The 22,111-nt window shown below is 36.2% G+C and overlaps 3 protein-coding genes across 16 annotated transcripts in view; 1 reads left to right on the forward strand and 2 right to left on the reverse strand.

Annotated features, from left to right (window-relative positions):
- Positions 1-4,955: 4,955 nt before the first annotated feature.
- gabrr3a (gamma-aminobutyric acid type A receptor subunit rho3a) overlaps positions 4,956-22,111 on the forward strand; it is a 32,151-nt gene continuing 14,995 nt past the window's right edge. For 2 of the 13 annotated variants that reach the window (XM_079599605.1, XM_079599609.1), the window contains exon 1: positions 16,177-16,223. In XM_079599605.1, the coding sequence (XP_079455731.1) occupies positions 16,199-16,223 (25 nt within the window). In that variant the 5' untranslated portion in view covers positions 16,177-16,198. Of the gene's footprint in view, positions 5,001-9,650; positions 9,759-10,232; positions 10,497-13,403; positions 13,596-13,792; positions 13,864-16,176; positions 16,224-18,298; positions 18,386-21,029; positions 21,129-22,111 lie in introns of those variants that run through there. The other 11 variants (XM_079599606.1, XM_079599616.1, XM_079599614.1 and 8 more) reach the window with 11 other exon arrangements.
- On the reverse strand, positions 5,956-10,236 carry LOC306991588 (uncharacterized protein). 2 transcript variants are annotated; one of them, XM_079599603.1, is made up of 7 exons: positions 10,123-10,212; positions 9,620-9,928; positions 8,328-8,603; positions 7,906-8,232; positions 7,704-7,811; positions 6,960-7,022; positions 5,956-6,881 (listed from the first exon to the last, which is right to left on the reverse strand). In XM_079599603.1, exons 1-7 carry the CDS (start codon positions 10,133-10,135, stop codon positions 6,469-6,471), a joined length of 1,509 nt encoding a protein of 502 aa, XP_079455729.1. In that variant the 5' UTR covers positions 10,136-10,212; the 3' UTR covers positions 5,956-6,468. The 2 variants fall into 2 exon arrangements, with proteins under 2 accessions (XP_079455729.1, XP_079455730.1); XM_079599604.1 differs by having other exon boundaries at positions 6,203-6,881; positions 10,211-10,236.
- hhla2a.1 (HERV-H LTR-associating 2a, tandem duplicate 1) lies at positions 12,455-18,524 on the reverse strand. Its single transcript, XM_079599622.1, has 7 exons — positions 18,089-18,524; positions 15,202-15,486; positions 13,696-13,974; positions 13,247-13,570; positions 13,030-13,119; positions 12,876-12,938; positions 12,455-12,725 (listed from the first exon to the last, which is right to left on the reverse strand). The coding sequence occupies exons 1-7, from the start codon at positions 18,156-18,158 to the stop codon at positions 12,658-12,660; spliced, it is 1,179 nt and encodes a 392-aa protein (XP_079455748.1). The 5' UTR covers positions 18,159-18,524; the 3' UTR covers positions 12,455-12,657.

Genomic DNA, 22,111 nt, shown 5'->3' on the forward strand with positions numbered 1-22,111 from the left:
TTTATTATGATAGGAAAATATGGGATAAAAAACAACAAAAAAAGTGCCCTAGCCGGGACTTGAGTCTCCTAAAAATCATCCACTTTCAGCTCTAAAAAGTCATTGCACTGACCACTAGGCTAATAAGGGGTCAAGAAATCAGCATAAGTTTGATAGACATTAGAAGAAACTGTTTATTTGAGAAATATTACATTGAACAATTTGGCTGACGTTTGCATTTGAAATTAGTTGATTTTACGTTCTTGCTTTCCCTGGGAATCGAACCATTGACCTTGGCGTTGCAAGTGCCAATGCTCTACTGTTTGAGCTACATGAAGGCATGATAAAGTGAGATTAAATGTAGGGTGCATACCTGGTTTTTGCCTTTTTTATATTAGTAAATTCTGGAATATAAAAAAGGTCCAAGAGCCGGGTCTTGAACTTGTGTCTCCAAAAAATCATCAGCTCTTAAAAGTCATTGCACTGACCACTAGGCTATAGGGGTACACAAACTAAGACCATTGAGATAGATATTAGAAGATCCTCTTTGTTTGAGAAAAACAGGGGGAACGGAATCCGACGGCAAAAAAACAGCTGTCGGAATCCGTTCCCCCTGTATTTCTCACACAAGGAGGATCTTCTAATATCTATCAAAGTTCTCTCTTAATTAAAATGTTTCCATAGCCAAGTGGTCAGTGCACAAACATTAAGAGTAGATCATTTTTAGATGACGCAGGTTCAAGTTCCGGCTCGTGGACTTTTTTATACCATATTTTCCTATCATAATAAAAGGCAAAAACTCCAAAATATATATTGTTAAACTGGTACCAGGTAAGCTCCATCCACATAAAAAAAAGAATCAGCATTTTTTAAGCCACTACATCAACACCTCTCATAATGGGAGTGGGGGAACGGATTCCGACAGCTGTTTTTTTTACAGGGGGAACAGAATCTGACGGCAAAAAAACAGCCATCGGAATCCGTTCCCCCTGTATTTCTTACACATGGAGGATCTTCTAATATCTATCAAAGTGCTGTCTATTAAAATGCCTCCATAGCCTATCGGTCAGTGCACAAACTTTAAGAACAGATAATTCTTAGATGACGCAGGTTCAAGTCCAGGCTCCTAGACTTTTTTTTATACCATATTTTCCTATCATAATAAAAGGCTAAAACTTTAAAATATATTTCTTTAAACTGGTGCCATGTAAGCTCCATCCTTACACAAAATTAAATATGCATTTTTTAAGCCACTTCATCAACACCTCTCATAATGGGTGTGGGGTATTTTTACAATATAAAAATATTGTACAGTAGCCTATCAGATAAGGTCAGGTTTGCCGAAGTGCGTTTAATTTAGGCTGTTTATTTGTGTCCCTGTGCGCTGATCGGAGACGTAGTTCTCTGCTGATATTCTGATGTAAGAGCTTTCTAGTCTCGCGGCTGTCATCAGCAGCGCCTTGCATCGCCCAATCAGCGGATGGCGGGCGGGTGCGGTTTTGAAAATGGGTTAAAAAAAAACGTTGGTGCGGATTTTGTGATGCGTTTGCGGATGAAATAATAGCACATCCGTGCATCTCTAGTAGGCTAGTGACTTAAAATATTCTAATTCTATACTGTGTGTGCATGCAACTTAACCAGCATTAGTTTGATAAATATTAGAACATCTTTATGTAAGAAATACAGGGGAAACAGAATCCGACAACAATCCTGCTGTCAGAATCACTCCCATGATGTAATTGATGTAGTGACTTAAAGATTATAATTCTATACTGTGTGTGAATGGAGCTTAACCAGCACCAGTTTGATAAATATTAGAACTAAAATGTGTAAGAAACATCGGGTGAACAAAATCCGATGGCAAAGAATCCAACTGTCGGAATCCGTTTCTTGATTAGATATATTGATGTAGTGATTTAAAAGTTTTTGATTTTATCCTGTGTGTGCATGGAACTCAACCATTTTTTATAAATATAGAATTTTATATTGTTAGAAACGGGGAACAGAATCAGACGGCATACAATCTGTCAGAATCCATTCCCACCCATATTAGATGGTAATGTAGTGGCTTAAACTATTCTATTCTGTGTCTGGACGGAGAGAGAGAGAAGTGAAGACGGGATCAGAAAAAGTCCACGAGCCAGGACTCGAATTCGGGTCAGCCAAAATGCAACATCATAATTTGCTCAGAATGAGATTAATTTACAGATGCACTCATATACATAATCAGAGACAAAATATAAGTTTTAGAGAAAGGAGGGAATTGTCTCAGTTTATGAGAGGAGGACATGAAAAGAGTGTGGGGGAATGTTTTCATGTGATCTTCTGGGAGCAAGTCAGAAAAGGGATAGAGGGAGAAGGAAGAAAAGAGGCCAGGCTGAGAGGGCTTACTATAAATTGACATGATGGAAAAACAAATAAATAACAGAAAAAGTACCATGGTTAAAACTTTGAGGAGGCACATGACTGGCAGCCAAAATAAACAAACAAAGAAACCCTTAAAATCAAGCTAACCATTACACCAGTCTAATTATTTAAAGGGAAAGCTCACCCAAAAATGAAAAGGCTGCCATAATCTACTCCCCCTAACGTTGTTGCAAAACCTGTAGTCTATGACTTTCTTTTCAACGGAAGAAAGTAAGGACTGGTGCTGTCATATCACCATGAAAGTAAAACAAAAAAGGTCTATATTTCTTCTGAAGTAAAAAACTAGTTTGGAATGACATGCAAGTGGCAAGTGGCAAGTGATGCTTTGTGCGCCAGAATATGCTTATAATTATGAGCTATAGACTAACCCAGATTAACAAAGCTAATCTTAAAAAATCTAGAATACCCCAAAAGTATGTTTATTTAAGTTTTCTAATAATTTTATCTTAAAAAAGCAGCACAGCAGTTCTGTTGGGATATGTCATGAAACAAGGCAATTCCCCTTGTTCTTTCCAGCTGGCTGGAGTTCTGGGTTTTTCTTTTTGCTCCTTCGGGAGGAAGTGAGGATCAGAAACAGCTGAGAGCACTTGACTCCCCTTGTCTCTCGGTCTCTGTATGTGAGGTCATTGGGCTAGTCCATTTCTCCCCAATAACAAAGATCTTGAAAACCTGTTGAGAAGACTTTGCATCACCTTAATAAGCTAAAAAGGGGGGATAATCTTGTAGTAAAAAGCATAGACAATCCATCAGCCATATCCACAATGACTGTGGTGACTGAGAATAAAACCCCCTCAGAAGTCACACTCTCTCTGGATAAGCATAAAAACAATATTGATTGCTCACAAAGAAAATTTTCACATGACTTGCTTCATTATATTGAGATAATCTCTAAAAAAAATTTACACATTTTTTCACGTCTATCTACAGTTGCTTTAGGTTGTGCAAGAGATATTTTAAAAAATGCAATTAATCAAACAAAACTTTTTTGGGCTGCTTTTCTCAACTGACTCAAAAGAGTCAGTCGTCTGTATGATTTAACAGGTCAGTTGGTATCAAGAGATTCAATCAAGAACATTAAATTCACATCTTAATCACACAAATTTTCAAACAGGTTTCAACCCAGCTACTGTAACAAAAATATGTTTTCAGAATTTTGCTAATGTTACCATTAAGTTATGAAAACATTTCTGAATGTTCTCTGAAAGTTCAGTTTTTTTGTTTTTGTTTTTTTAAATATAAAATATATATATTAAAATATTGTTTCTTGCTTGGGAACGGTACATTCCATTTTGCAAACATTATGGGAATATTATTGAAACAAGTAGTAACATTTAAGAAAAACATTTGACGCACGTCCAACTAAAATGTTTAAGAAAAAAAATTTCCATGGTCAATATATTTAAGTTCTGTCATGAAACTCTAGATAGCATAGGCTGACAGGTCCTTAACCCTATCAGCTTGCAATCACATCATTCTATAGGGCACAGCTGATTGGTTCCTGCTGTATCAGTAGCCAATGATCTTGCTGCTAAACCTTCAAATACTTGGTACCTTCCTCAACTCCACCGGTAAGTCGGTAGAGCATGTAATCATGATTTGTAAAAATATGCAAATATGAAACACAGAGAAAGGTGAGGGGGAAAACTGAGGGAGATGGGGTGCAGGAGTCAGGAGTTCACGTTAAAAAGTTTGCTGAGCACAAAAGATAGGGTACAGATCAGAGTACTGATGATGTTTTTAAGAGAACCAGGGGTTTTCAATAGGATTTGAAGTAGGATATTATTAGAATGTGAGGGAGGTATGGGCTATAAATAGAGTAAGAACAGAGCACAAGACTGAGCTCAGTATAGGTTAAGGATTTTTTGTGTGTATGATATGTGTGTGTGGGAGTGAATGGGTAAATTTGAGTGTATTAGTGGGAGTACATTGTAAACCTATTATCTGATCCACACCCCAGAGCAGAAGGTGGTGGTAATGCAACAATTAGCTGGATGCCAACCGTTGTTAAACATCAAGGAAGAAGAACTCCACCTGTATAGATCGAAAAGGGGTCATTCATGTATGCTATATTGAGTAGTAGAAAAGGTAATTCATGTACGCTATATTTAGTAGTAGTAGTAGGCTATATGATGATGTTTATCCATTTTTTTTTAATTCTGCCTAGACCAAATTAATCAACATTGTAATATCCATTACCATGCCAAACACTCCAAGAGTTGTGATGACAAACAGTTTTGAGCCAATATTTAAGAACATTAAAATAAACAAGACCAGATAACTTTGAACAAACATTCTCTAGAAAATAGTTGTTATAGTGTTACTTAACGTGGTTGTGTATTATGGTAGTGCTGTTGTTTTTTTGTTTTCTTTCTCTTCTCTCTCTCTGTGTCTCTCTGCATGTCTCTGCCGCTCTACCAGGTGCTGAAGAGAGCGTAAGGTTCCAGTGTTGTGTCCCTCGCCTGCTTTTGTTTTTCTGTTGTATTGTGTAGCAAGACACTGTGCAATATTTCTCACCAAGCTAAGGCTTATTGTACTCCATTATTGTTATAGCCTACTACATGCACAAGGCCAAATGTGCTGGACGCTGTAGGAAGGTGGGTGCCGGTTTTATTTTTGTATTATCTTTTCCTCTGTTTTTGGTTAGTTAGGGAGTTAGTGCACTTTTCTGTTGGCAGGTTAAGTAGCCTAGTTTTATTCCCTAACTCGCCAGAAGGTACTTATGTGTTTTACAAGTACTTGCAAGTTTTCTTTGCTTCCTTTTGATTTACTTTGTCAATTATACATATATTTTGTTTAAATCTTTGATCTGAAATTTTATGTGTCTGTCGTGCAGGGCAGGGGATGAGCATACTCCCTGCACCCCAAACCCTTTTTTCTTTTCACTGTTTACTCTACCCTAGACAAAACTTTATCCCTAGGACGTAATAATAGCGATTTTTCTAAGTGTAACCATCTAAGGTGTAACCATCTAAGTCTACATGACCATGTTGTCATGTCACTTAGGTTTTTTAGTGTTTCACGTTCATTGGACCATTCAGATTTACAGGCAAACAAATGAGATAATTATGCCATGAGCTATTTAAAAATGAGCAGAGTCTGTTTATAATAATAGCTTGATTATAATCTTACCCATGAGATGGTCATGTCAGACTGGAGGGGTCAGTTGTCAGATCACATACAGTAGGCTATAAAGTCCTGTAAGTCCACTCACGCTTTAATAATTAACAATGATGCAGTTACAGAGCTTACAGTGCCATTGACACACAGCTGAACAAGTTTGAAAGTGACATTTCTGTTTTTTAATTTGTAAATGTCCGCGAGGGACGGATATGTCGCCTTGTAAACAGGAAAAAAAGACCGCTCCTTCCCCAAAATCGTGAGAGATTTACTCTAAAAGCAGTCTGAAGGTATTGCTTAAATGTAGGCCTACTCTGTGCGTTTGTGAGATGCACAATTTGTTAGCTGCTACATTATTCAACAAGTAGCCAGTTGTTGTTTACGAGTAATAGTACATTAAAAGTAAGTTCTTTTTTTCTTCCTTAAATTTTACGAAAACATTGTTGTATTTTTTCTGACACAACAAAATCACACGCTTTTAGCCCAAAGAAAAGCATACACGTCAGGCAGATACAGTCCTTATACGCGAATAGAAATATCGCCACCTCCTGGTTATAGACTGGCACATTTCACATTCATACACTGTTTGTTTATGTATTTCACACTACGTCACATAGTCTGTTCACATTGTCACTTTCTAGCCTATATCAAAGTGAGATAAACCACTAATAAAACGAATTAAAAATGAAAATGGTTTATTTCATAAGCTTTATCTAAATGTCTGTGAGTATACTTGTTTAAAGACATATAACTTTATATAATGTGCAAGACTTATAATAATAAAACACTTTTATATTAAAATGTATTTTATTAATTGAGCATATTGAGTGTTCAGCTGGGTGGTTTGTGTTGTTGGATTTTGTCCAAAATAACTACACATTATTATTTACTATAGGCCATGCATTCCAGAAGTGATTCTAACTAGTCAGCACCATTTAATATCAATCACCTGAAGCCATTAATCTGTGAGAGCTCAGGTGTGGCAAATCTCTGAATCATTGTACTTTCCATCTCTCCATCTGCTGAGTGTGATTCAGATTTAAGTTCATTTGTTTCATTTTCTTTATTATCAGATGTGAGCAGAGTTATTATAGCACCTGTTGGTGAATGCGGCCTGGATTCATGTCTTTCCACTGGTGTGTCAGATGTAGAGGAATCACTAATAAGCATGCATGTATTTATTACTGTTGGTGGATGTGGCAGGACTTCATTATTAAGGCAGTCAGGATCTTGTTTAAATGGTTTGGATGCTTCAAAAGGTGTTGTGTTGCATAGCGCTCTGCGAATTTCTGTCTCCACTGATTCCAAACCATTGTGCCCGGGTTCATCTTGTCTTTGTCTTTCAAATAGAGGGATTTCTGCCAAAATGGATAAAGGATATCAGAGAGTGCTGCATTCACATCAGTATGAATGCATGAATGAGGATCATTGTTTACCGGTTTTGTTGGTACATCTGATTCGTTTATTGATGTCTGAATGGCCACATACTGGATTTTCACCTGCAAGACACGATGTGCATAATTAAAAGCTAAAGGGAAATTGCTTTAATAATATAGTATATATTTCACAAAATATATAATTATAATATTTTATATAATATATTATATGATTAATATAACGTATATATATATATATATATAGAGAGAGAGAGAGAGAGAGAGAGAGAGAGAGAGAGAGAGAGAGAGAGAGAGAGAGAGAGAGAGAGAGAGAGAGAGAGAGAGAGAGAGAGAGAGAGAGAGAGAGAGAGAGAGAGTTTAAAATTGTAATTATGATAAAGTAAATGTTTAATAATATTATGAATATATATTATGTAATATTACAAACTATATTAGAATATTTCATATAATATATGATCTATAATAAATATTATTTATTATTAAAATATTATCTAACAAATATATCATTATCAATAATATATTGCTATATGCAAAATATGTATATTTAAAATGTAATTTTTAATAAAGTTAAACCTAAATGGAAACTACACAAAATATATTAAAATATTTAATATATTATACTATATATATATTAAATATATTTTTCTACACAATTATTTATACAATATACATTACAATATTTTATAAAATATAGTATTATTATATATGATTATATTTTTACATTATAGTATGTAAAAATGTATTAAATGTATAATATTTTTTAATATGAAATACTTTATTTACCTCTCAGTCTAAAACATCGTGACAGAGCTACAGATACAGTGATGAGAAATATGAAGACAGACGCAGCGGTTCCCCACCATGACCTCCTGCAGTCATACTCATCATCATCTGGGGAAAAAAGTATAGTATTATATATTGATATTTTAGTCATTACGTAAAATAATCCTGTTCCAAACTTTCAAACACATGATGTAAATCTTACCAGTCACACGAACTGTAACATTGACATGGGTTTGGACTTGATGTCTCATTTGGAAGCCGTAGAATGTGCAGATGTAGGTCCCGCTGTGTCCCAAGCTGTCTGGATTCAGCAGATGAAGGGACCCGTTGCCTAAGTGAGCCTGATCTATGTCGAGTTCAGCTTTACTTTCCCACAGGTTGGCGATCCGACGGGTCCGGCTGTCGTAAGTGAAGATGACGGAGGATTCTGTGGTTCTGATGAAGGTCCAAGTGAGGGTAAAATTGTGGCGAGGTTGTGGTATCATGCAGGGGATCATAAGTCCAGAGCCCTCCTCACCAAGCAACTTATCTAAAAGATTCAAACGATTCAAATGGCTGTTTGAAGGTACGACAAACACCTTTCTTGACATTGTTTTAGCAAGTGTCAGAAATGGAAACTGTTACCTTTCTGGTGCAGTGATGCGGTCCACACCTGCGTTTCATCCGCTGAGACAACAGAGCAGAAGTAAGTGTGGTCAGAGATGTTGCCCATCACGCTGATGGCGCTCTCAACGGTGAACAGGCCCTTGGAGTCCGAGGTTTTACGAGTGAAGTTCCGGAGGCTTCTGGTGTCACTAGGGGGATCAGTGGTCCAGGTGACCTCAGGAGCTGGATAGATGTTCTGGGACAGACATGTGACCCTTTCCTCAACCATCTCAAGCTTCACAAACTGGATCAGAGCTAAACATAAAAAGAAAAAGTACCACATACTTTTCTATTAAAATAAATCGATTATTATTTGAACTGTGTTATCTATACAAACTTATACAATAAACTTTTTCATGTTGTCTTGTCTAAATGCATTGTAATAAGACTAGATATTTGTCAGCATCTCTTTAATGCTGAATTAAATCTCATGGTCTCTGGAAAAATTAAGGGTTTTCAAACGTTTTAAAGCCATATATTATATGATGTTATTTACTGCCATTTGCTATATAATACATGGAATTATATGTTTTCATGTATAAACTAATTTAAAAAGAAAAAAATATTTATCTATTCTTTGTTATTGTTAAGAACAAAAACTTGTGCTTAAGAACAAGAATCAAACCTGGAGAAAAAAAGATTAAAAAGATAAAAAAACAAACAAACAAATAAATCAATATTTTCAATATTAAAATAAATACCTTTTTTTTTCAAAATAAAAAATCAGAAAAATGACTTTCTATTAAATGAATACTATTTTATAAAATACTTTGTAATTACTCTCATTTGGGTTTTTATATTTTTTTACTTCCGACCAAAAATATTTTAACATAGTTTTTACTTTTTGTATGTTACTCTTTTATGTTTTATATTTTATTTGATATATTTTGTTTTATATAATATTACAATAAATGTTTTTCAAAAGAAAAAAATATAACCGAAGAAAATTATTTATATTAAATTAAAACTTTTTTTTCTGTATTATCGGTCAATAGACTAAATTACCTAAAATGAAAATGTATTATTTATTTGTTTATTTATTTTTTCAGTCATTTGTTACTTTTACACTATTCTTACAAGTTTTCGACAGACCCCGCTAGCGCCCTCTTGTGCCCCCATGAGAGTCCTTTGACCCCAGTTGGAAAACTAAATTCCTTTTACAGTAGGCTAGCCAGGTAACCAAAAATTGTTACAGTTTGTGAAAAGTAGTTTTTACATCAGACAACCCCAATAACCCAAGCAAACTCAAAGACCATGACCCCGTTACTGACCTTTCACCCCCAGGTTAACAAAGGTTTCCTGGTTTCCCTTCCTGGTGCTGGTGTAGCACTTATACCTCCCTTGATCCTGGACTTTAACTTTCCTCAGCACCAGAGAGGCATTTCCCTGTGTAATCTGGGAATTAAACAGGTTCGTCCGGCCACTGAAATGTTTGTTCTGGAGTCCGTACTGGTCTTTATTGTAGTAATAGCTATGGACGGGGATTTGCTGCTTGTACCAGTGGATGACCACGGCTCCCGTGGGCCTGAAACTGCAGGGTAGCACGCAGTCTTCCAAGAACAGACACGTTACGTGTGCATCTAGAGTGAGACCAGCACATGTAAAATAATTGCAATGTTAAATTCAGTTTTGCTTTGCATACAAAAAATTCTGGAACAAGTAACGTTACATTTAAGGGTAGGCCTACGCTAGATGTGTAACTTATTTTTGTTGACATCTAAATAACGATTCAATACATCATCAAGACTTATTCCAAAACATGTTTTTGTCTTACCCTGATTCACCATGGTAAGCCTATTATAAGTGTTTATGTTTTAGACCTGTCAGGAAGGTGTTCGCGGGAAATTGCGTACGTCACTCACCCATGCGTGTCTCGTCATATCCGTAAATAGAGAAGGAAAAAATCCGTAAATAGAGACAATTTGCTCCGAAAACTTTTTCGCGGGTATGGTGTGGGAGTAAAATGGGTTATAGTTGTCAAAAAGGTTGACAGCTCGCTAAATTTAGAATAGCAGAACAGAGAAGATCTGGTGGCAAAAAGAGACCGTGACAGAGCTCGAGAATCAACATTGCTTTGGCTTTTTCGGAGATGGCCACAACTGGGATTTGACATGTTGTAAAAGAGATGGCATTTTTAGTACTCAATAGGTGAGTAAGATATTGAACAGATAAATTGACATGTAGCTTCATTGTAAAACATCATCTGTTGCAAAAGGTCATATAGGCTTTTAGGCTATTCACTTGCACAGTCAGACAGCCTCAGCACAACCAAAAAAAATATTCTTCCGTAAAATGCATGCAGTTTTTTAACCGCTAGAGGGCGTAGTGTACCATTAAAAACGGTAGACAAACTAAAACGTTTCAGTAAAACGTTGGATATAACTTTGAACGGTAATTCTCTAAATATTACTGGAAGAACATTTGTTCATAACTTTTAGAAAACATTTCCTGTTTCCTGACAAACCATCAAATAACAAAACTGCACATTTGCACATAAAGATTGAGTCATGAACCTGTTCTTTTATTCAAATAGGCTGTAATGTAGCTAAAATATTTCCTTGTAGGCTGCTTATGAGGATGAATAAATCACATGTTAATTCTCGTCAAAGTCAGTCTTTGTTCTTGTTCTCGTTCACCAGTGTCATTAATCTGAGACTAATGGAGTTTCCTACAAGTGCTGCTTTGATCCATTCACTGAGTAACACAGCTACTTAAATGACATACAACTAAATTATATACAACTTAAATGCCAGAGATGGGAAATGCAGGGGGAAAAAAATGACAAAACAAGTAACATTCAAATGAAATGAAATGAAATAAATTTTCCATTAACAATTTATTCACGTATCATGCACAAAATATTTGATCTAAGCATTTTATATATTGTTTATATTATAAATGGAAAAAAATTATTATAAAAAAAATACCTTTTGTATTTCAAGAAGACAACATTAAAAAGCATAAAGAGACTTTCGTACAAGACATGATTTATATCTCACACTGAGAAGTATCAAAAGTGAGCGTGCGTGTATATGTGGTCTTACCTTTAGTAATGATGATACCAGAAACGCCAGTCCTAAGTAAAAGCACAGATGCTACACACAGAAACAGCAGATCCATGACTGTCAGGCTATGCCACATGTTCAGATCAAATTTACTGTGATGCCACAATCTTTCTCTGTACGTGTGCATGTGTCCTGAGAGTGTGTGCGCGTGAGAAAGGGGGAGAGAAAGACCCTTGTGGACATATCAATTAAACCGGTAAAAGATTAACCAGAGTGCATGAGTGGACATATAGTGACCAGAACTGGTTTAGCCATGTAACGGGTACAGTTAAGCAGAGGATAAAGAAAAGAACAAACCGGTTCATTTAAACCCCAAAGCAGACTGGTGTGGTCTGTCCATGCATGTGTAGTAAGATGTAGCAATAAGATGATATGATTAAATACACTACTGTTCAAAAGTTTGGGGATGGTAAGATATTTTAATGCTTTTGAAAGAAACATTTATTTGATCGGCATTTATTTATTTGATCAAAAATAGAATAAAAACTGTAATATAGTGAAATATAACTACAATTTAACAACTCTATTTTAAAACGTAATTTATTCCTGTGATGGCAAAACTGAATTTTCCGGATTACTCCAGACTTCTGTCACATGATCTTCAGAAATCATTCTAACATGCTGATTTGTTTCTAAAGAAACATTTATTATCATCAATGTTGTAAACAGTTGAGCTGTGTGATATTTTTGTGGAAACCGTGATGCATCTTTATCAGGATTCTGTGATGAATAGAAAGTTTAAAAAAAACAGCATTTATTTAAAATAGAAATCTTTTGTGACATTACAAGTGTCTTTGCTGTCACTTTTGATCAATTTGATGCATCTTTGTATGAATTTCTTTACAAAAAAGATTCTACTGGCCCCAAACTTTTGAACACTAGTGTAATTACAAAATGTATGGAAAATGACTAATGAATTATTTATATATTTTTTAATAATACAATTTAGTGTAATTACAAATATAGTAAAAACAGCCAGTGTGAGATTTATGGGAAATTTATAATAAATTATTGATAAATAATCGATTTATTTTTAATATAGTCTTTTAAAAAATATATATTTAATCAAAGTACCATTCAAAAACATAATATACAAGAAATGTTTGGTTTCTTCTTAATGTTTCCTGAATTACATTTTGTTCACACAAATACTCAGAATGCAAATAAAGTCCCATCAATTGGTCTTCCAACTTGTATTTCATACTGCCTTCTCTCTTCTCATATTCTTCTTTTTCTGTCCATGGTTAACTGTGAGAACCTGAAGGCTCTGTCATAAGTTTACTTCCTGCTTCTGGCTCTTCCAATGTTTTGGCTATGGAAGACAAAAGAAAAACATTCAGCTGCAAAATTGAAAATCTATGTTTGGAAATTTTACTTTGTCTTTACATGGCAGGGAAGTTCTAAGTTATTCTTATGACTTAATTATAAGAAAAACAAAGGACTGTAACAAACAGGACAGTACCAGAGTTCAAGCTTTGCATTTCCGCATCCTGTTCAGCTTTTTCTTGATTTCTTTTCGATTTTGCTGCAAACATAAACATCACCATTGAATATATATATACACAACAATAAACACTATTTTGCAGATGAAATATTATGGATTGAGTTCTGTTCACCTCTGTATTTCTTTATAACCAAAGTGATTGCGAGAAGAGCGATTAATCCTGCGACGATACCCAGCATCCACAGATTGTATTTAAGAAAATCTACAAAGAGAAAGAGAGACGGCTGTTTAAAAAAGTAAACTGCCACAATGTTTTAGCAGGAAATGAGTTCTAGGTTTGGTCCAACAGATTCATTATTGGATGGATGAGTTCATGGATCAGTGGATACCTTTCCCCTGCTTGGATGTAAAAACAACACGGGTCTGGATCAGATGCCGCGTCTTTGCTCCTGAGAGGGCACATGTGTAGATTCCAGAATGCTCTGAGCCAACAGGTTTCTGCAGGTTTAGTGAAACATCCCCCTTTAATGCGTTTTCCTCTTCTAGTTCTCCATGATCCCAGGAGCGGCTGGATTTATGGGTCCTGCTATCATACTCGAGGACATCTGTGGTTTTGTTTACTGTCGTAAAAGTCCAGACGAGAGAGAAGGACTGAAGGTCCTTGGGAGCTCTACATGGAATAATCAGGTCTTGCCCTTCAGAGCTGGATATTTCTGTTTTGTACATGAGACAACATTGGTATTGTCACCTTCATAAGCATAACATTTATAACATACATCTGTATTAGTACTACAGCATATATCAGTTTTTTGCACATTATAATGTGAACAAGTTTTACCTTGCAGCTTTAATGAAGCTGTCCATGTCTGCGTGCCATATTTGGAGGTGATGTTACACACATATATATGATCAAGGCTGTTGTTCTGCTGTTTTAGGACGCTCTCCACTGTAAAGAGGCCCTTCCCGCCAGGAGCCATGTGAGTGATGGCCTGCAGGGCAGCAGGAGGTAAGCTGGGCTTTGTGCTCCACTGCACCTGCGGAGCTGGGTAAACGTCTTTAGTAGAGCACCGAATCAGCCCAGAGGGATCGGTGTTAATGAAGATCGCACTGATGGGAGCTGGAGGACATTCAATGAAAAAAAAAAATCAATAATGTTTTATTAATAGATAAAAAAAAAGTAGCAATATCAATAAAAAAATATTGATCTTAAAAGTCGATTAACCAGTCCAAATTCAGCCATTGTCAGAACAGAATTGGCCTATAATAATTACTATTTTTATCAGCTAAATTAAGGGCCAGATTTGCTAAACAGAGCAAATTAGTGTGAGAGCGCAATTTCCATAATGACCAACGCAATCTACCAAGAGCAGCGCACATTAGCGTCTGGTTTAAGACATGCTTTTTTTTATCTGTGAATAATGGTGCAAATACCAGTATATTGACTAGAGCAAACCTTAGTAAATCACCTTGCATGATTCATTGAAATACTCTTCTCTCATAAATGTTGCATCTGAAAAGGAAACTCATGCAAATGCAATAATGTCAGCAACAAAAATCACCCTGTCCACACCTTTTCAGCGCTAATTAAATCCTGACTAGTTTTTTAATGCCAAAAAAGGGTTTGCATTGGTAGCTGTTATAAATCTGGCCCTAAGACTTTGAGGACTATGAGGACAAAATGTAACATTTTGTTTTATATACAGCAAAAAAAAGAACAGATTTTTTTTTTTTATCTGCTAGCCAACTGAATAAAAGAAGCTAAAAAGTATGAATGGGGCATTGTGTTCGTAAACGGCTGAATGAACTAGGACATCTTGTTTGTGAACGAAAACTGAGCAAATGTTAATAAATAACTTGTTTCGGAACACTTAAAAAAAAATCTGTTGAATGAATGGTTCAATGACTCTCATTACACAAAAAGACTCGCTTCTCACCACCTCTAACAAATCATGACATGAATCTGAACCAATCTCTAGTGAAGTTATTTACATAATAAAGTCACTGGGATGAATCAAAATCTTCATCACTACAAATGGAGGTTATTATGGCAGTGTTTCCCAACCCTGTTCCTGGAGGCACACTAACAATAAAACACATTTTCTAACTCTTCCTGTTCCTAATAAAACACCTGATTCAAACCATTAATAGAGAAGGGAAATAGAGGGATCAGATGAGGGAGACATCCAAAATGTATGCTGTTGGTGTGGCTCCAGGAACAGGGTTGGGAAACACTTATAGTAATGTTACCCAACGAATATAGTCCTAAGCCACTGATAAACCCATATTGGTCAACGACTACTAATCACAGACAATACATTTAAAAATAAATCAATATATATCAAACCTTCCACTGTTGCAATAACATATGTCTCAGTCACATTGTTGACCACACATTTGTATCGTCCTTTACTCCTTGTATCTACTTGTTTCATAAGCAGCGATGCATTGCCCTTGGAGACGTTGTCACTGAAGAGCCGAACTTGGTCATTGCTGAGCCTCTGTTCCGCCGACTGTATACTGAGTATGAGCGCATCCTGCTTGTACCACTTAATATTCACATCACCATTATTAGGCGTGAAAGAGCAGGGAAGAATACAGTCCTCGGAGACGATGCAGGTCACACGAACCTCTGCAAATCAACAAAAGGGCTTTTTAAGATATTCCTGCATTTACCAGAATGAATTATGAGTTTCATTTAAAGTAGGGGTGTCCAATCCTGCTCCCGGAGGGTCACTGTCCTGCAGAGTTCAGTTCAACCGCAGTTAAACACACCTGAAGCAGCTCATCAAGCTCTTACTAGGACATACTAGAAACTTCAGTGTTGAGGCAAGTTGGAGATAAACGCTGCAGGACAGCGGCCCTCCAGGACAGAGTTTGGACACCCCTGGTTTTAAAGGGAATATTAAATAAATCTTTGAACAATGTATAACGTTTAACTTCTCTGCTGAAAAATCCAGCATGGCTGAATACTAGCGTAAGGAATGTTGTGCGCGCTGGTACCAGCTTGGTTTGCTGATCTCCCAGCATGGGATACTAAAGTGCTGGTGGATTGTAATTTGTATGTTGGCATGATCCCAGCAAGACCACAACAAACGGTGCGTGTAAATGTTGTTGGAGAATGTTGCCACTATTATGGTGATTAGTGTTCACTTTAAATGGGTCCTTGACTTTCAGCAGTTGTTAAAGTGCAGACTGTCACTATTGTCTACAATAGTAGTAATGTATGTCATGCTCCTGACTGCAATGACATTATTCTAAGTTATTTGAACATTTATTCCTTTTACCAAGTTTACAACTTTTGGGGGGTTAGAGACTGGATTGTGACACATGCATGTTCCCAAATGTGCATGAAAGTTCTTAAAACAAGTACGTTTTCATTACATCCACACAATTATTACATTCTGATTTGTCTTTAGAGTGAAATGTGATTGAAATGTGATTCACAATTTACCAGGTTGACTTGGGTTATATACTGATTTAAAAAACTTTCAGATATTTAGATAGAAGAATTATAAAACAAAATGCCAAATATAACAACATTATTTTAGCTATGTCATTTCCATTTTTGTGATCTAATACAATGATCATAGTAAGTATGTTGAGAAGGCTGCAAACTTGACATTTCAAAACCTTCAGCTTCTTACTAATATTTCCTTTTAAAGACGTTGCTGGGTACTTACCCATATATATATATATATATGCCAACTTTTTTCTCAGAAAAAGTGAGTTCTGCTGCCCCTGTTTGCTGTCTGTCCTTTTCTATGGTCTGTCCTCTACAATTGTGTGTTCACCCAGATCATCATGCTGAGAGGACATTTATCAGTAATGACCACTTATGACCGTGATTGTTTAGCGTTCAACACACTCACCTTATCGGAATAGGTAAGAAGATTGTTTGGCTATAAATACAAAATAAACAGAGCAGCCGCAGAGTGCATGACTGCATGACCTTTATGTTGTGTGACTGGCGGAGCAGACTGAGATTGCACCAAACTATCAGTACAGTTGTACTTCTGTTTCTCATCTTGTGCTATGTGTCTGGTCTAGATCTATTATTGAGAGTCCCTGGAGAGGTCTTGGTTTGTCGAAATATTCACAGTGACTGTGTTAGTCCAAACAGATGACGTGCCGGAGTGAATTCTAGCAGACTCAGTCACTCATCTCCTTCACTTGCAGACTATAACAAGCAGGGGCTCAAAAACGCATTAGCTGAAATTCTGCCTCCACTTGAGATCTAAGAGTAGCATCCACTTTAATTACATAATAAGGTATATTTATAACAATCATTCATCTTTCCTGGCATCTTTTTTAGTTTGCCTGTTGATCTATTGCAGGAATAATGCACATTCAAAATAAGTGGCCCAATGAAACTGGGGAAAAAGCAAAGATAAATCGCCCACTTCAGAATAATAATTTATTAGCTCAAAAATGCATTTTTGTGTCACCTATTTGAAAGCCTTTTTTGAGAAGACTCATACAGATGATTGATAATATGCAGTTTTAAATTGGAAATCTTTTCTTGGCACTAAATACTAAAGTACTAAAATGACTAAATATAAATAAAAGTATAAAATAAAATAAAGATATATATTAAAAACGATTAACATTTTAAACTAAAACAATATAGAACATTTTAAATAAAAAATAATATATATTATTAAAATAATAAATATGAATAAATACTACATTAGTAAATAAATAATACTAAAATAACATATATTTTGGACCTATATAATAATGTATAACCGCAAAAGCAATCAATGGGTAATATCTAATATTTGTTTCATATAATTTGAGTACTGGAAAGAATTCCTAAGGAGGAACTAATAACTAGAAAACAGATGTCTCTAAATAATCTTGCCAACATTCATATCCTATTCCATCCACTTGAATTACATAAGGTATATTCATAACGTAAGTCTTTCCTGGCATCTTTTCAGCTTCATTACAAACATGAATTGATCATAAGTGACCCGACTGAAAGTAGCAATCAAATAGAAATGAAAGCTGATCAAGAGCGAAAAGAAAAATAATAAGTAAATCACTCACTTTAGATGAGCGATTCATGAGCAGAACTTTGAATAGCTTCATTTCATAAAGGAAAGGGGCATTCTTTATAAATAAAGTGGTCAAACTTTGGACCTAAAAATGAATGACATACTGGAAAATAAGAAAAAAGTTACTCAACTTTTAGAAACAATGTCAAAAATCAAAATAAAAGTTCATCTTACCTGGAACCTTACACTCCACTAAGGAAAAAATCCATAAAACAACATAAGCGCCATAGAGAGTCCTTGACATTCTCCTTCACAACAATGTACTGAAGCAAAAACGAGGTGCAGGACTAAAAGAGCAGAGCAGACAGAAACTAAATTGCTGAGAAGATGAGACTCTTCAAAGAGTCTCTCAGGAACGTAATCAAACCCTGTTCCTCTTTACAGCTTCAACAGCACAGACAGGCGAAAAAGAAAGAAAGAAGTATCCCTTGGGTCCACATGAATGAAGTCTTTGTGAATAAAAAACAAGAGGCAAATAGAGAAAGTTCCTCAGGTGATTTCTGAAAATTGACTCTGCTGTGTGAGCTTGCTGAGAGAGAGAGAGAGAGAGAGAGAGAGCGAGAGAGAGAGAGAGAGAGAGAGAGAGAGAGTGAGTGTGAGTGAGAGAGAGTAGAAGGACAGGTTTCCACGCCTCTTTCATAGATCATGAGCTGAGTCATTAAATGGCAACTGAAACCCTTTACCACTTCTGCGAATGCCTTTAAGATAACCTTCCCACATCCCCCCATGTCAACCTTTCTGAAGATCATTGTCTTTTCTCACCACCTTGTTCTTTGTTGAGCCTTTGCTAAATTTCGACATGCTGCAACTGTCCTTGTCACCTTCTTGCTCGCCCAATTTGGAACTCTAAGAGTGTGGTAACCACGCGTACGTAGTGGATTGCAGTAACCCTGATGATTAGTAAAGATTCGTATGACGTCAAACAGTGGTTTCCTTCCTGGAAGGAGCCCTTTAGATGGCCCAATAAAACTTTAATAGTTTTTTTTTGTTTACATTCCACAGCTACATTTGATTGATGTGTAATGCACAGAAGGAGTCCAAACTTGTAGTATTTACAGACTTTAACAGGTGCATGTTGTCTTACCAACCTTACAGGTTAACAAATGCACAGGCTTGAGAAAGTATGTTCGTTGACTGAGCTGATCTAGGGCCCTCAGGCTGTAGCAGAAGTGTGGTCAATGTGTGTGATGACATGGCAGTGCTGCTGGTTCACTTCTGCCTGCAGAGGCAGTCCAGTAAAAACTTTCCTCCTGGCTTTAATCACTGCGCACACACATGCGATTTGGTGTTCAAATCCAATTCTTTCTTTCTTTCTATCTATCTATATATCTATCTATCTATCTATCTATCTATCTATCTATCTATCTATCTATCTATCTATATGTCTGTCTGTATATCTGTCTATCTATCTACAGTATCTGTCTATCTGTCTGTCTGTCTGTCTGTCTATCTATCTATCTATCTGGTCTGTCTGTCTGTCTATCTATCTATCTATCTATCTATCCATCCATCCATCCATCCATCCATCCATCCATCCATCCATCCATCCATCCATCCATCCATCCATCCATCCATCCTTCCATCCATCCATCCATCCATCCATCCATCCATCCATCCATCCATCCATCCATCCATCCATCCATCCATCCATCCATCCATCCATCCATCCATCCATCCATCCATCCATCCATCCATCCATCCATCCATCTATCCATCTGTCTATCTGTCTGTCTGTCTGTCTGTCTGTCTGTCTGTCTGTCTGTCTGTCTGTCTGTCTGTCTGTCTGTCTGTCTGCCTGTACGTACGTTCAGCTTTTGACTTCTTCCGATTGTATTTACACTTCAAAATTCTATTCTATTCAAAATGATATTGAAGATTATCACAATGAACAAACAAAATGTGTAAGAATCATAAGCTTTTTTTTAGTCACAGGCCTTATTTTCTGCAATAATCCATAAGCCAATGTAAAAATCCTATTGGCTTTTTGTCAAGGGAACCAGGGTGATGCTAATTTTTGGGTTGGCCTACAAAAACATGTCATCCCTGCACCACTCTACTCTATCAACCACTGAGAGTATTGCATTAGGTCCACGGAGGTGGAGCTGGACTCTGTCAAGCTCCACCCATTATGTCCAGACAGGGGAAGCTGGATGTCATTTGGCTCTGCAGTGAGCACCACTTGGAATTGGTAGTATTAGTAGATGTGTTTTAGATATATTCTAGGAAGTCCAAAACGACACTTTTTTGTCATTTGTATATGTTGTGGACACAAAAAAATAAATATGATTCTTTGGGTGCAAACAATAATTCACATGTTCAGAGTTTGTACATCAAGCAGTTCACAAATAGTTTTAAAACATATTTTTTCCACTTTTTTAAGTATCAAAAATGTATCCATGGCTATATCATATTCACAATTTTGTGATCAAAACAGTATTGGCGCTCCTGTCATTCAGTATTTGGCCACAAGAGGATGTTTGTGGAATTTGTATGAAGACGAGGGGTGATTGTGGAAATTACCCTTTGGCTGTGATGGTGGAACAGTTTTTTTTATATCCTTCTTATAATGATTAATGATCTGAATAGGGAAAGATGATCCTCGTTCAGCGTAAAAGAGCAGCTTCCTCTAGATGCAGCGAGGCACGTGCACGACTCCCTTAGATGCCACCACTCTTCTGTGCCCTCAATCAGACTCTAATCCTGGATTAGAGGAGCATGTTACTGCTCTGGGATTACTGTTCTGCTAGCTGCAATTTTATTATTGATTGTGTGCCACCATGTTTTATCTGATATTCGGTTGGAGTTCGGTTTATTATTCTTTTCTATATACAGACTCTGACTGTCTCTCCTCAATTTCCTTCTCTTGTGCTTTTATGTCACATGAAATTATTTTTATCATGCATTCATAAATTAATTGCTAAATAATCTTGATATGATAATCATAAGCAATTCTGATTTTATATTTAAATATATTCATATTTATATTTAATAATATTATATGTATCACTTTTTATTGTGTGAAAATTATTTATTTACTTTTTACATATTATGACAATATTATTGTTTCGGCATTTCTGCGATGACTGACCATTTTTCCATGACCATTTTTTCAAAGGTTAGTGTACTTGGTTTCCGAGGAGGGGAGAACAGTGTCATTGAAGGTGCATGAGATCAAATATGAGACATGATGTATGGAAAAATTAAGAAAATCAAGGTAAATATCACATCACATTTTTATTATGCATAATTTCCAGTCAATTTTGTGCAAAATGTGAAAATATTTTTAAGAAAGGCAGCATTAAAGGCATAGTTCACCCAAAAATAAAAATTCTGTCATCACTTACTCGCCCTCATGTCGTCCCAAAATCATAAGACTTTCGTTCACCTTCGAAACACAAATTAAGATATTTTTAATAAAATCTGACCGATTTATGTCCCTCCGTTGACAGCTACGCGGCTACCATTTTGATGCTTAAAAAAAATTCATAAAGAGATCGTAAAACTAATCCATATGAATTGAGCGGTTTAGTCCAAATTTTCGAAAGAGACATGATCACTTTATATGATGAAGAGATTAAATTTAGACTTTTATTCACATATAATCATTAATCGACACACGCATGATAAACGGAAGCTCAAGCATGTTCACTTGACGTGCAAGAACCAATGAGGTTCATTCTTGTGTTACGCAGCACATTTGAGCTTCAGCAAGAACCAATGAGGTTTGTTCTCGCACGTCAAGCAGGTTCGGTTGAGCTTGTTTATGTTCGCTGATCGATGTTTTTATGAGAATAAATGCCTAAATTGAATCTGTTCATCGTATAAAGCGATTGTCTCTTCAGAAAATTTGGACTGCAATGTAAATATACAAAAATAAATAAGTAGATGGATGGATGGATGGATGGATATTATGTTATGCTGTTACATATAGCATTCCTCCATCATCTTGCTTTTGTCTCCTAAAGTAAGCCTCTCTTGTTCTCTCCCATCTCTTCCCCCCAGCCCCCCCCCTCCCCCCTCTCTCATCTCACCATCATCTCTTGATCTTCTCCATGACTGTAATCCTCTATGAAGCGAATTAAGATGCTTCTCACAGATTAGCCTGATTGTGAGTCTACACATGATAGCAGCATGACAGCCAAATGCAACCACATGCATTTACAGAAAAAACATATACTGACACTTTACGCTTCATCT

The sequence above is a fragment of the Phoxinus phoxinus genome (genome assembly GCF_949152265.1).
Source record: "Phoxinus phoxinus genome assembly, chromosome: 23".
Classification (NCBI taxonomy): domain Eukaryota; kingdom Metazoa; phylum Chordata; class Actinopteri; order Cypriniformes; family Leuciscidae; genus Phoxinus; species Phoxinus phoxinus.